Below are 14,187 nucleotides of genomic sequence, written 5' to 3' on the forward strand. Positions count from 1 at the left end.
CAATTTATAGGACATATTTTAAAAATGTAGTAGGGTCAGCAGAGTAGGTTGCAGGCAATTGTTCATTTTACCACTGAATGCAATTTTATGTTGCCCAAGTTGAGATCAAAAATATACTAGCTAAATTAGATTCACAGCACTTCAGAGACTCCTAGGCCCTGAAAACAAGTCAGAAGATAGCTGTATATCCTAAATGAATTTCTGCCCTGCGGCCATGCTCCCACTTGTATTGCAAGGGTAAGATTCTCCTTACTGGGTTTTTCAGCCCGTGTGGGATCACCTCCAACTGTATCATAGAATGGTCTATCATCTAGGTCATTATTCAACTTTCATAAGCATAGTTCTTCCCAATTTAACTCTGAAGTCTATCCTTACTTGGAGTTCTGTATATAACAGCAGCATTTGAAATCCTCTTCCTCACATTGCAAGAATATACTGGGAAGATTAAAGTATTTCCTTCCACATTAGGCACTGATATATTCTTCATTTTGTGCTTTTTCAGTTTGTATGTGTTGACTTAACTTTCCACTGAGTGATTTATGCAGGCCCACCACCTTGCTTCAACTAATCCTTGCATTATAAATGAAATATTGAACAGATTTCCAATATATTCCAATATACCTGGCTCCCCAACCTGTTTTCCCCAACCTGGCTCCCATCCTGATGTGTGGATTTTAGCTCTCAAAATTGCTGGCCAGTATGACCATTGTTCAGAATTTTGTGAGCCGAAATAATCAGAGCAAGTAGCTATGTACTAGCTTTGGCACTGAAACCAAATAACTGCTCAGTTCCAAAACTATTCGATACTTGTTCTTTTTTAATGCTCTTTTAATAACCACATCTAGTAAAGAATCTTTTCTTGCCTTCCTTTTAGCAGGAAAGATAAACAATCCAATATAAAAGGGATTCCTTATGAGCTCATCTAGTATGTGGAGCCAACTGAAGTCTAATACATCTAAAGAAAACTAGGTTAAGGGAAAAAACATTGTGAAAGGACACACTAGATACATACAGCACTATTCTGTAATTTGGAATGAGACTTCACACATCCCAAATTGTGAACCACAAATATGCACATTTTTGGATCAAGGGATTAAGAAGAAGGATCAGCCATCAGAGCAGAGGTTGGATACATCCAGAAACCAGGAACATACCAGGAAGTGAGAAAGAAATGGGCTTCATTTTTTGTATTTTTTTATTTACAATATTAAAAAATGCTTGCCCATAAATGGATGGCCGCACAAGTTCAGTCTGGATTTGTCAATGATACACTGTGCAGGACCAAATGACAATGACAGACATCAAGGACAGAGGCAGCAAATACTTGGCACTGATATCTATTGAGGCTTTGCTCAGTTTCACCTTTATTCATAATTATTATTCATTTATGTCACAAATTGAGGCAGTGCAATGATCCACTTGGTCCAATTTTTGTTTAAAAGTAGGCAAATTAATAGCCTGAACAAGGCATTACAATACCATTTTCTAAAAATTTATATCAGCCAATCAATGAAACAGGTTGGAAAGTTGAATTTAGTTAATGGCAAGGCCGAAAAGCAGCTAACAAATTAGCCAAAAAATAAACAAGAAATGATTTTGTTTTCTCAAGGATGAGAAATGATTCTGCAAAAGTGAAGATCAAGAGAAACACTAAGGCCAGTGCAAGATATTGCAGTTTTACTTACTTGGATCTAGTTTTAATTTTGCCTGCTGAAACCAATTAACTCAAAAAACATACATTGGCATTTATTATGATTTGGATATTTTCTTACTATCTCCTCAGATCTCTTCTTTCACTCCTGCATTTTGCTGTTTTTCAATACCAACTCACAAAGGATTATTTAAAAAAAAAACACATAACCCCATTAATATTTTAGAGTTTATTTAACTGATTCAAAGGCATATCCTTCTGATGGGAATTAATCAAGGAGTGAAGCAACTTAGAAATTAACCAGTGGAATGGCTTGCCTTCAGAAGCTGAGTGCTCCATCACTGGAGATTTTTAAGAAGAGATTGGACAGTCATTTGTCTGAAATGGTATAGGGTCTCCCATTTAACCAGAGGGTTGGGCTAGAAGACCTCCAAGGTCTCTTCCAACTCTATTATTCTGTTATTCTTTTAAAATAGATGTCTATTTGTGAACTGTCTGCGTATGCTTTATCTTTCAATGGCTCTTTTCAGGCATTTGGGAATACATGGCATCTACACAAGGCAAGATAGGAAGAGCAGTAGCTCTGCCCCTTCCAATCATGATCAGTCTCTCATCCATTTGACAGAAACTGCTTTTGCTATCTCTTGGAGGCTCTTCTTGCAATTTAGAAATTGGATTTCTTCAGAATAGTAATTCAGAGTGCCTCTTCTGATATAGAAGGCTCTGGTAATACAGAAAACCTCCGTATTTGTTGAGCAAAATAGAATGGTAAAGAAGCAAAATTCTATCTGTAATGCTACCAAATGTGTAAAACTTTAAGAGGTTGATTAGTATATATCCATTTATCCGTATGGAGTTATTCAAGAGTACATCTATTTCTTTCCTTCTCTCAGAAATCTGAGTCCAACTATGGTATACTAGGATTGGTTGGGACTCCAATATCTTGATACTTTTTTTTAATTGTGCAATTCAAAGAACAGTAATTGCAAATAGGTAGTGTTATCAAATCTGCAGAAGACAGATCAGCATACCAAGGCAGTGGTGGGCTGGTTGGAAGGCACAAAAATGGCAGCTTTCACATCTGATAAAACTATGGCATGTAAAAGAGCATCAATGACATAGAAACGAATAACCACAGAACACGTTCACTACAGATAACAGATGACTGTCACGTGAATTTTAATTTGGTTGTGTGTGGCAACATAGAAAAGACACTTAGGAATGCATAGCAATGCAGCCAGTTTGAATAACCATATCATGTTTAAATTTACTTGATGTTTTTGGAAGCAAAGATAACTTTGGTGACATTTATATGCCATGCTGTATTTTAGTAAGGGCGTTTCATTCAGAGTTTATCAGAAATGGATATCATGGATGAGAAGAAACTCAGGATTCTCTGGAAATCCCTAGAAAGTTTTGCAATTTCTATAAATATTTTGCCCTATTTAGAAATTGTGTTCCTAGTTTCAAAGAGAGCAGACTTCTGTGTTATGCTATCCGATTCATTTGACTGGTTGTGTTTTTAATCATGCTGCTTTGGTTTAAGGGGCAGCCTAGACCTCTCAAACCAAACCAAACCAGCCAAATTGCACAAGATTCTACTGAAAGCAGCATATTTAAACTCATATATCTAAGTGTGTGTGGTCTCAGGAAGCAAATGGTACACTAAATTATTTACCCCAGTTTTGCTTTCCAAAATGTACAGCATGGTTGAAGAAGACTTTTCCTTAAGAAAAGAACCTGATGAACCTACCTAGGGAAATGTTTCCCCCTCCCCCACACACACATTTAAATAAACAATAAAGAAACTTGGAAATAAGCTTTGTGAGACAAGAACCACTAAATTCTTGGAAAGATTATGATTTCCCATATTCAGTAGAAAAACAGTAACTGTTGCTCAACTTTTAAAGGCTCTCAAGTTCCCTTGCTAGGTTGCTATTATGACTATTTGTACTGTTTTTGTCTGTTTTTTTAAAAGAACCATAACCTTTCCTCTATTTGAATGAAACTTATCAATTTTTAAAAATAAAAGAAGTTTCTAATGTGTAATCAACATGGACAAAATACTCTGATGGGGCTGGGTTAGGGGTTACTACTGTAGTAGCAAGCTCACTGAATCTTAACTTTTTCATAAATGCTGCTCCTCCAAGTAGAATTTCCCTCTTTTTACATACTCTGGATTCAGTCTTTATTTTTTATGTCCTTTCTAATTATTATCTTTAACATTTTAATTATTTTAATTATGTTTTAAACCATGGCCTTATATTTAGCTGCTTCTGCTGCAGAACTACACTACTGGAATGAATTCCTAATGAAACCTTAACTCCAGTTTTCCTATAACACAGCTTCAAGTCCTTCCCATTAATGCTTGATCAAGGAATTTTTTCATTCAATAAGGGCTTTTTCTAAAGACCTTTCTATTCAAAATATGAAGATCTCATATAAACATTATACTTTTAGAAAATATCGCATTGAAGCTTTGTCTCAGTATAACCATATTGTGCAACAGGACAGTAAAAGCCATGACAATGTTCACTAAGTAATTATTTTTAATAATCTATATCTACTCTGGATATGATGTTATATATTCATATATTGCCAGAAAGTTCAGCCATTGAAAGAGTTCATGCTAAAAATATAACATATAAACTGGCAATATTTTTAATATAAATTTAAAATTGCAAAGCATTCTGCCTTTTCCACTTTAAAATATTCATTTGAATTTTTGCATTTGTCATTGGCATGGATCCTTATCTTTGGCTAGAATTTGGTAGCTTTTTCTGGACCTTACTCAGACATGGCAAAACTGACACATAATATTTTGTGCAATTAACTATCTTAGATATTTTTTAAAAAATGTCACCTTTTAAAAAGTGTATAATTTTCACACTACAAATTTGGTCCAAGCTAATATTTTATAGTAATTCATACTATTGCAGCTTCAGTAGATGATCAGTGACTTTATAAACTGATGGGACACATATTGAAGACATCACAATTACATGTGGGCACAGTTTATTCTCTCAATGCACTTGTGCACTGATTCTGCTTAACAGCAAAACAAGCTTTATTAGTTCAAGACCCTTTCCCTTTCTGTTGCACCTTACATATTAACTTAATTTCCTTGCACTGTTTCCAATCAGAGCATTATCTATATTTAAAGTTTCAAATGTTACAGAAAAAGCTTTGTCAATCATGCCAACCCCATCCCTCTCTTTATTCTTTACCGAACAACTAAAAAGAAAAAAAAAATCCCAAGAACCATATAAATACATGCAAAACATTTTACACAGATTAAATAATATCAAAATGCTATTACAGATCAGGTGCACTTTAAGCTGGACTCTAGAATATGGCAAACACACCAGGGTACATATTGCTTTGAAACCACACTTTTTAAAAACCATTTTGTCATGCATACCATATAATATTCAGTCTTTTGTTTTGTCTTTTTCTTTTTTTAATACAAAAATACCATTGCTTATTATACTAGTTATTGAAAAAGGGGAAACTTAAAATTCTTATATGCATGCTTTTCCAGAGATTTAAATAAACATATATACAGTATTTATGTTAATACTGTATATGTATTTATTTATGGGCAGAAAAAAACCTGAACAAGTAGTCTTAGCCATGGGTTTAAAGGGCACATGAATCTGTAGACTGGACTCCTTTTGTTTTTGGTTAATAGGAATATTGCCAGCTACAAAGCACAATAAAAAGTTAAGTAGAATAGAGTATTAGTGTGCAGCTATATCAGCTGTAATATTGAAGCAATTCTAAAAGCATCATGGATTGAAGTAAGAGTTCTATTTATTTCCTCTCTTTCGTGGTAGAGCTAGATGTCCATGAATCTTCCATCAAGAAGACCCTCGTAAAGAGTTATAGAGTTTGGTGAAGCTTATTCATAAAAAATTTCCATGACACATCTAGAAGCTGTAATTGTCTTCCTGTACATTTTAAAGCTGTGCCTGTTCTTAGGGTTATAACCATCCCAACAATTGCTGTAATCTCATCAAGAGCTATGGTGGGTCAGAAAAAAAAAATGCTGAACTAGGAGTACTCAGCAAATACTGATCTATTAAAAACACTTTTAAAAAAAATGCAGTCATTGAATTGGAATTATTGGAGATTTTTAGTGAACCTGATTGCAGCCCCGTTATAATGGGTGTTTGTGTTGGTCCTTAGATCAAAAGCTAAATGAACACTGAAGAGTTTTATACTACTGCTCAAATATTACCAAAAAACTTGGTTATGGTATAAATCTTCATTTAGACTGCCCATGGCTAAAATTACAATTAGATTTGTTTTCCTCTTAGAAATGCCTTTTAAAATAATATTTTCCTAAAACTTATTGCACAAAACTTTAAAAAAATTAAACTAGATCCCTGTGCCATAGAATAAAAAGAACCAATTGCACAGTTTTAGCTCCTGAAAATGGATATTTTTCACTGCACGTAGGAAACAATGTAATGTCTTTGGTACCAATGTGCCAATTTGTTTAACAAAAAGATTATTATTAAGAAACAGATGAAAAACTGCTCTAGGGCCCATTTCATTTTTTAAAATAAATCATCCCAAGCATAATAATGTACACAAGAGGATACTACCTCATCTTCCATCTGGCATGGCACAATCTTAAATTATTTCTCCCTCCAATTATCATTTGCTTCCTGCAAAGATAGTTTTGTTTCTAACGGCGTACTTACTGTTGTAAGAAATTATAATCTAACACCATCCAGCAAGGATAGACTACACTTATAAATGGAGTTGTGTGCAGGAACCACTTTATTTGGATGCTAGCTACATCCAGAAGAATGCTGCATAGGGTAAAAATAAAATAACATAACATAACATAAAGTGTGCACTTTGTACTGAAGAGCTGATCTTTGCTGAACTGGGTTTACTTGCCTTTTCTCAGATGGCTGATGCAGTCAACTTTGGACAAAACTGTTCAACTATTTTGACATAAGGAAGGATTTAATTGAAAAGAAATCCCTCTTTTTCCCTAGGCAGAGGATCAAAAGTATTAACGGAACCAGCAAGGTGGCCAATGGGCGAGTGTGCGCATCCATAAATCTGCGAAGTGGACTCCTTGCTTTCATCTTAAGTCCTCTCTCGTGGCGACATAGTCTACAGGTCTTTAATAACTTCAGCCAATCAACTTCAGCCAATTTTATAACCAAAACTAAATTAGGAAAAACTCAACTATTTTACATTTAAAAATGTATGCTCAATAAAACACTTATACTTTAAGCAAATTGCCATATCAACATAATTTATATAAAAAACAGTTTTGTATAACACAACTGACTTTATTACAAAGATGGCTGTTTAGAGAAAAGAAGCTGACAAGAGTCTGACCAAACATTCATTTTCCACTGCCAGCCATGTGACTACATTCCACTGCAGTTACGTAACTCACAGCTTTGTTTCTTTTAAACAAAATACATATGGCTGACTTAAAAATATACGTTTCTGATCTAAAGAAAACTATATATTTTTTGCATAATATTTATATAATTATCCCCTGTCCCCTGAGGAAACTAGACAGAAAAAAGGGGAAAAAATGGATAAAAATGTAGGCCAGATAGCTCACTGCAAATCTGTCAATTACAGATAGTTGGAGTGAGTTTCTTCTTCTTCCAAAAGCTGTTTGAATTAAAAAAACCACCCAAACATAAAAATAAAATCAGTAATCCCTCCCCCAAATAATTCACAAATATTCACGCAGGTGCCTAAAACCCTTTAGTTTTTGCAAGTAGTTAAAATAGAAAAATGACCTCAAAGCATTGCAATGTTTTGAACAGAATGAAATGAAATGAAAAGGGGCACCCTTCCCCTTAACTGATAGTTTGCACAACAAGAAACAGAGCTCCCCTCCCTAAATCCTCCCAATCTATATAGTTCAGATGAAAGGAATGAAGTGATGTATCTGGAAGGAGGAAGGAGGGTGAGAATGACTTAGGGCCTTATTTGCAATTCAGAAGGTGGAATATGAGTGGGCGTTTTTCCCCAGATAATGGCAGTTTGCTGAGCCCAGCATACAAGTCCTCTTTACAGCAACCCTGGAAAAGAACAGCTATGGAAAAGGAATCTTCATCAGTCTACTTTGAACTCAGGATGAAATTCAATGACCAATCAATTGGGTAGAAGAATTTGGGCTTAAAGGGTCGAAATCAAGAGACAATTTACTTTCCTTCCTGGTTCATTTTGTGTTTGCTTAAGGAACACTTATCTCTTGGCAAAGTACTGGACTCAAATATGACAGGCAGTGCTTTGGGCAGTGCTTAGACAAGGCACAGGAGTTTCTGCTGTGCGTTCTTCCAAAGGGAAAGGGAAAAGCAATTTAAAACAACCCCATTTCCAGCAAAAATTTGCATACACTTGAATGTTGGGAAGATGGCCAGACAATAAAACTTTCAAAAGAAGTAGGAACAATTAGGTTCTCTTTGCTTCCAGGTAGTACTTTCCAAGAAAAGCGCTGTGAACTGACATAAGGGACTACATTAGCACACGTTTGGTTAGATGCCCCACTATTCTTGCAGAAATTGTATACAAGCAGTTTCAGTAGGACATCCTATTCGCTCCCCATATGGCTATGGTCTGTAAGAGTGAAACAGTGACCTCCACCAGACCAGCATCTCAATATTGCAACTGTATCAAGGTAAGGCCAGCAAGCATCTTTTCAGTACAAGATGAAAAAAAAAAGGAAAAACCTATAACAAGAAACAGGGAGAATCTTATTCCTATCAACTAAGGAAAGAGCTTTGTGCCCCAATACTACACAGTATGTCCCAAATATACAGAACTGATTCATTTACATTTTCCATACACACAAAAACATTCTGTGTAGGTATTTGTGACCAAGACATTTTCCTGTTACTTTTTCCACTCTTCAGCATTCAAAATGCAGTAAAAAAGTGTAAGAACTGACAGACTCTTATTAGAGCTGGCCTTTATAGCTTGCACTCCCCAAAGAACTGGCTCCTTCTAATTATCCAAATAAAAATTGGGCAGAAGTAACAAGCCAATACTTGTTCCATCTTGTTTGGAATCAGAAGGGTTGAGATGTTCACCTTACTGAGGACATATTCACCTGATGTTCAGAACGATGAAATTCCAATTAAGCAAATAATATGTAATACATAAATGTATCTCAGCTAATATATAATCCCAAAATATTTTGATCTGAAATCATAAAAAGTATTTTTTCATTAAAAACCAAATCCCTTAACATTTAATTCTCTCAGGATATATGGCACTGTTGTATCTCCTTATGATTAGCTTTATTCCTTTTTTAAAAATATATTTTAAGACTGTCTATATATTCCTCCTTATCTTTTGTGACTGATACTACCCTGGAAACAAAGAGATAATAGAAACAAAATAGTATAAGGATGGATACTAGTTCTTCCCCAGCTTGCTCTGTGTAAGACTGGGATCACATCTAATTCCTTACTCAGATCACCCCCTCCCCTTTAATAACATTCCTATGACACTCATTGTCATCCTCCCAAGGACATATAAAAGCATCTAGGATTCTGATGCCATAAACAAAATTAAGGAAATACCTTGCAACTGTGCCATAGATGCTATACACCAAACTTTTAAAGGGTATCTAGAGCTTCTAGATAAGGGTATAACTTGAGCAAGGAGAAAAATTACTACTACAGACATGTGGTGCCCAATTTGAGAAGATGATGATCACACTGGTAATTTCTTTCATGAGGGAGGCACCTCTGCCAAGCAATTTGTTGAAAATACAACTCTACCCAGGTGATACCATGATTTCTGCAGCCAAGAAATCATAAAGAGAATGGAGAGGAAATTGGCCAAAGTAGCTGCAGTGTATGGTCAGATATTGGTGCCTATGTTGCCTAGAGAAAGGGGAAGCAGGAAGGTCAAAGTTCAGAGATCAAACTGATGTTTCCAAGCTGTGTAAAGGGCTTTCTGGCTCTGGCATGGTGTCCTCAGCTATATTGCTGTCCATTGCATTGTTATTTGTGTTGAGGGGTGAGGACTCCCCTGGGCTCTCTTCACTTTGCTTTTTAAGTTCTTCAGCTTCCAAGTCTTCATCAGTGCCATCGAGGAATGGGGTCTGAGGCTCGTCTTCCTCGAGGATGAACTCTGGATGAGTCATGAAGTTATGAATGGAGCTTCTGGATTCGGGTTTCTCGAGGCCTTCATAGAGGGAGCTACGGAACGCATTCACCACCTTGATCTATACCACAGGATGAGGGATGAAAATAAAAACAAGCAAACACAAAAGTGAGTGATAGCAATAGGCAGTCTTTAAGGATTTCAGGGGGAGGAAGAATGCAATAAATATAACAAAAACAATAGAAGCCGCAATAATAGTTTTGAACAAAAAAAATATCAATATGAAAGTCAGGCACTGTACATGTGATGGGGCAACCAACTATGAGGAGGCTTCAGGAGCTGCAAGAAAAGACATGTCACATATCTAACAGTAATTTTGAAATGCATGGACATTCAAAGCACAATTGTTCTTCAACAAAACTATCCATATGGAGCAGCTCAAAAGCAATTAAAACATACACATTCTCAAAGTGCAGATTTGCTTCAAGGCAAAATTGGGGTGGCAAAAGATGGTGCTGTTTTTAAATTCCCAAACCTATAAAGATTTAATTGGCTGAAATGTGTTGCACACAAAAATGGTCAAGACCGTGTACTGTAGCAAATCCAAGCAGAATGATGAACATATCAGTGAGCATGCAGTAGTAAGGGGGCTATTAAACTGGAGCCCAGGCTAGGAGCTCTTGTGTTTGGAAACTGGCAACTCATTTCCAAGAGAAGTTAGTAGACAGCTTATTCAATGGGGATGTCTAGCACTCACTGTTGCTCTAGGAAAGAACCCATTGCTTCTCTTAGCTTGTGACAGTAATGTTCAAAGGTAAGTGTAAAGCAACTCATGCCCACAGGCTACAAGTTACCCTACAGAGTTTCCAACAGCTGAGATTTAGAGAAGATGGAAATGAATGAGGTCACAAAATCCCATGCTCTTAATAATTCTTTGGTTATTTTGATAGTGTCTGACTCAGACTTAAGACATTTCTGTCCTTCCATTCCTTCTTCTGATCACAGTTTCTTCGGTCACAGAAATAATATAAATCATATATGCATACCAAAAAAAGCATTATTGAAATTGGGATTCAAATATCTTCCCTCTGCGTGATGAATCATGTTGCTGTGGAAATCATGCTCAAACAAATCAATGTATCAAACATGATGATCAAAGCTTGCTATTGTCCATATTAATCATATACGTACATACATTAAATATAGGCAATACTATTAGCATTCCACTGAGACTTCTATGCAAAACATATCCCCAAAGCAAATTAAAATAGTGTATCTTAATGCAATCCACATTTTATGCCTGATGAGTTAAAGCAAACCAAAATGGTGTAATGAATCTCAAATTCAAATAAGTGTTCAGGCATATAGGGAAAAAAATCTATTTTATATCCAATTATACAACAAATACAGTAGCAACACTTAAAAGCCTTAAAAGCCTTCTCCAAAGCTTTCTTCAGTTCTCAGAAGTAGATAGGTGGGTGGGAACAAAATTGCTCAATATTTTCAATCTCTTATGGCAATCCAACAGTATAACATACTAATTATATTAATTTATTTAAAGAACTCCACAGTATTTTGAAAATGGCATTTTAAAGGAATACAATGGAATTTGTTTTCTCTTGTTACATTTACAATTTACAATTTACTTGGATACCTTATGTATCCATATATTAGTTCTTAATGCTTCTCTGAAAAAATGGTACTGGAAAGCAACTTCCAGTAACACATGGTAATGCTGCTGGTGATAGGACAATGCTTAATGGCTGTTCTATCCACTGCTTTCTTTCTGCAGCTCTCTTGCCTATCAGCCAGAGTTAAAGCACTGTGATTATGACAAAAATCTTGGAGGGAATGTGATTGCAGTGCAGAACGAAAATAAAGGGGGAGGGGGAGGAGAATTCCTCCAGCAGGGTGCTTCTCTGTTGTTTACTTCTTCATTCTCCAGCTTCCTACTCTCATTTTGAGCATTTGAAACAGCTACTAATAAAATGCAAATTAAAATAAGTAAAAAAAAAAAAGTGGATAAAATAGGCATTTTGAATATTCTTATAAGAAAGAGAACAACCACAACTTCCAAGAATGCCTCATACTGTCTAAGTCTAAGAGCATGCCAGATGAATAGACCTCTGCCAGCAGAGGCATATTTAGAAGGAACCTCCCTGGACATCATTACGATAGACAGGTTTGTACTGAAACAGGCAGTCTTTCAAATACTCAGGCCTTAAGGATTATACTTTGCAAAGAAGCCAGAAATAGGGTTCAGTTTCAAAAGTGGCAAAGTTCTGATTTAAATACATGAGACTATTAAGATGGCTAAAGCATGCTATAAGTTTCCAACCTATTTAATATTAATGGGTATAAGGACATCTCCAAATCTGATATAATTTCAGCTGACTGAATTAAACCATGAATCTAATACTAAACACTTTCAGGGCCAAAAATACTTAATGTTCAACATGCAAATCCAACCTATGTTTATTTTAGTTTCATAACATATTTTGTCTCAATTTTGTTCATATCGATTAATACAATGTGCTAGGATATATTGGCTTTATTTTAGTCTCTATGTCTTAGTGTGTTGCATGAAACCACCTGTGATTGTATTCTTTAATAAGCCTGGTTAAACATACACCATTTAAGTATAATGTATGAACCTATTATGTTCATGAGGTTAACTCTGGTGCCAGACTAGAAAGCAGGAGACTATGAAACAGAAGCCAGCTGGATGACTAACTCAGTCCAGTTCACAGGATTGCTGTAGGGAAAATAGGAGACGGAAGCATTAAGTATGCCTTAAACTGACATAAAATAAAGCCAGGATAAACCAATTAAAAAAGTTTTATAACTCAATTCTCTTACTATGTCTTTTGCTCCCTTGGCTGTTTCTATGTAATCAAATGTGCATATTTCAATGAATCCTTTAAAAAAAAACCAGCAGCTGATATAGGTTCTACAGGGTACATGATTCCAAACATTTCTATTAATCAGCTACAGGTATTTTTTATTTCTGTTTTTTCATTCATAATCACCTTTGGTTACAATTTCCTCTCTGTCTATGAGACATTAGCTTGTAGGATATATTGAATTTTAATTGAATCCATTCTTCCATCTGCTTGCCCAATATTTCCCATGCCATTGATTTCCACACAACACCAAACATTATAGAGCCAACCCATATTTAATATTGGCATGGAGTGGCCCATGGCTGTTGAAAGTAGAAAGAACAAGTACTACAATCTCAGAGATTATAAAAGTGAGAGTATTTGTTCAGTAACTTTTCTTCCACCTAACTATAGATCTAATAAGTCAACCATCTTTGGGAACTTATTAACAACTTCACAATAAAAAAACAAAGATTGAAGCAACTGAAATACTATGCATTCGAATTTGTAAAAGGATGTAATGTTTACTTTGTATCATATACACTTTGTGTCAGCTTCTTTTAGCGATTCATTGAAATATTCAATATGACTAGGGATTCCTAAAGCTTTTTATGTATCCTCTGATAATAATAATTTCCTTTCTTCTGCCCTCAGGATCCGATAACTAAAGATGAAGCTTATTTTAAATATAGAGGATTCATTCAGCTATCATGTCCAAAACCTACTAAAATATTTATCTTCAATGAGTGACTTGAAATTGTCCACTTCTTGTAACAATTAATCATAATTCACCCATTTGACTGATTTGTTTATTTATACGTCAAATTTGGAAACTGTAATATTACAAATGACTGAGAAAGTACATTCATATTCAAAGTAAGTACATAAGCTCTCAATTGCCTTGATGTCTACTACTTGCTTAGTCTCCAGTTTGTCCTCATGATCTCTTGCTAACCTTTTAAGTTTACTGTCAAGTTTTACTTAGCATGTTGTATTCTCTGAAATTTCTAATTTGCTTTCATTTTAATGAAATAACAAACTGGGATTTCAAAACGTTATCACACCATAGGTTCCCAACTCTGTCCTACAATGTGGAACTCAAAATCGAACTATTTTAACATGAAATGGGCACCCGGTTTTGCTCCCCCCCCACTTAAAAGTAATGAGAGGTCCTGATTTAGATTGCCATCCTAGTATGGAAAGTTCAGGAGCTTTCACAATTTATCTTTATTGTAATGCTGATCCATGTGGTAATTTTTCCATTTGCAATTTGCATTGGAAGAAACAGCTTCCATGATTCATCTTCAGTGGAGGGTTGTTTTTTTAACGTAACTTGAATGTTCAGCTCTCTCCAATCTGAATTGGGATTACAGGTGGGGGGAAATCATGTAAGCATTTTTCTCCCCATACACACATAAGGGTCTTGAAAGCCAATAAGGTAGGATAGTTGAAATCTTGAATTTGGTCTTGAGCACCACTGGGTGATTTGGGGAACACTCTCTCTGCCCAACCTATCTCATGGGATTGTTTCCAGTGAATAAAGATTATTGG

The 14,187-nt window shown here is 35.5% G+C and overlaps 1 protein-coding gene across 7 annotated transcripts in view; it reads right to left on the reverse strand.

Annotated features, from left to right (window-relative positions):
• Nucleotides 1–1,177: 1,177 nt before the first annotated feature.
• ATP2B4 (ATPase plasma membrane Ca2+ transporting 4) overlaps nucleotides 1,178–14,187 on the reverse strand; it is a 170,170-nt gene continuing 157,160 nt past the window's right edge. For all 7 annotated transcript variants that reach the window (XM_087889512.1, XM_060687277.2, XM_060687282.2 and 4 more), the window contains one exon: nucleotides 1,178–9,875. In XM_087889512.1, coding sequence (XP_087745638.1) covers nucleotides 9,570–9,875 — 306 coding nt within the window. In that variant the 3' untranslated portion in view covers nucleotides 1,178–9,569. The remainder of the gene's footprint in view (nucleotides 9,876–14,187) is intronic.

Source organism: Pantherophis guttatus, chromosome 3 (assembly GCF_059756535.1).
Source record: "Pantherophis guttatus breed Tessera chromosome 3, ASM5975653v1, whole genome shotgun sequence".
Classification (NCBI taxonomy): Eukaryota; Metazoa; Chordata; class Lepidosauria; order Squamata; family Colubridae; genus Pantherophis; species Pantherophis guttatus.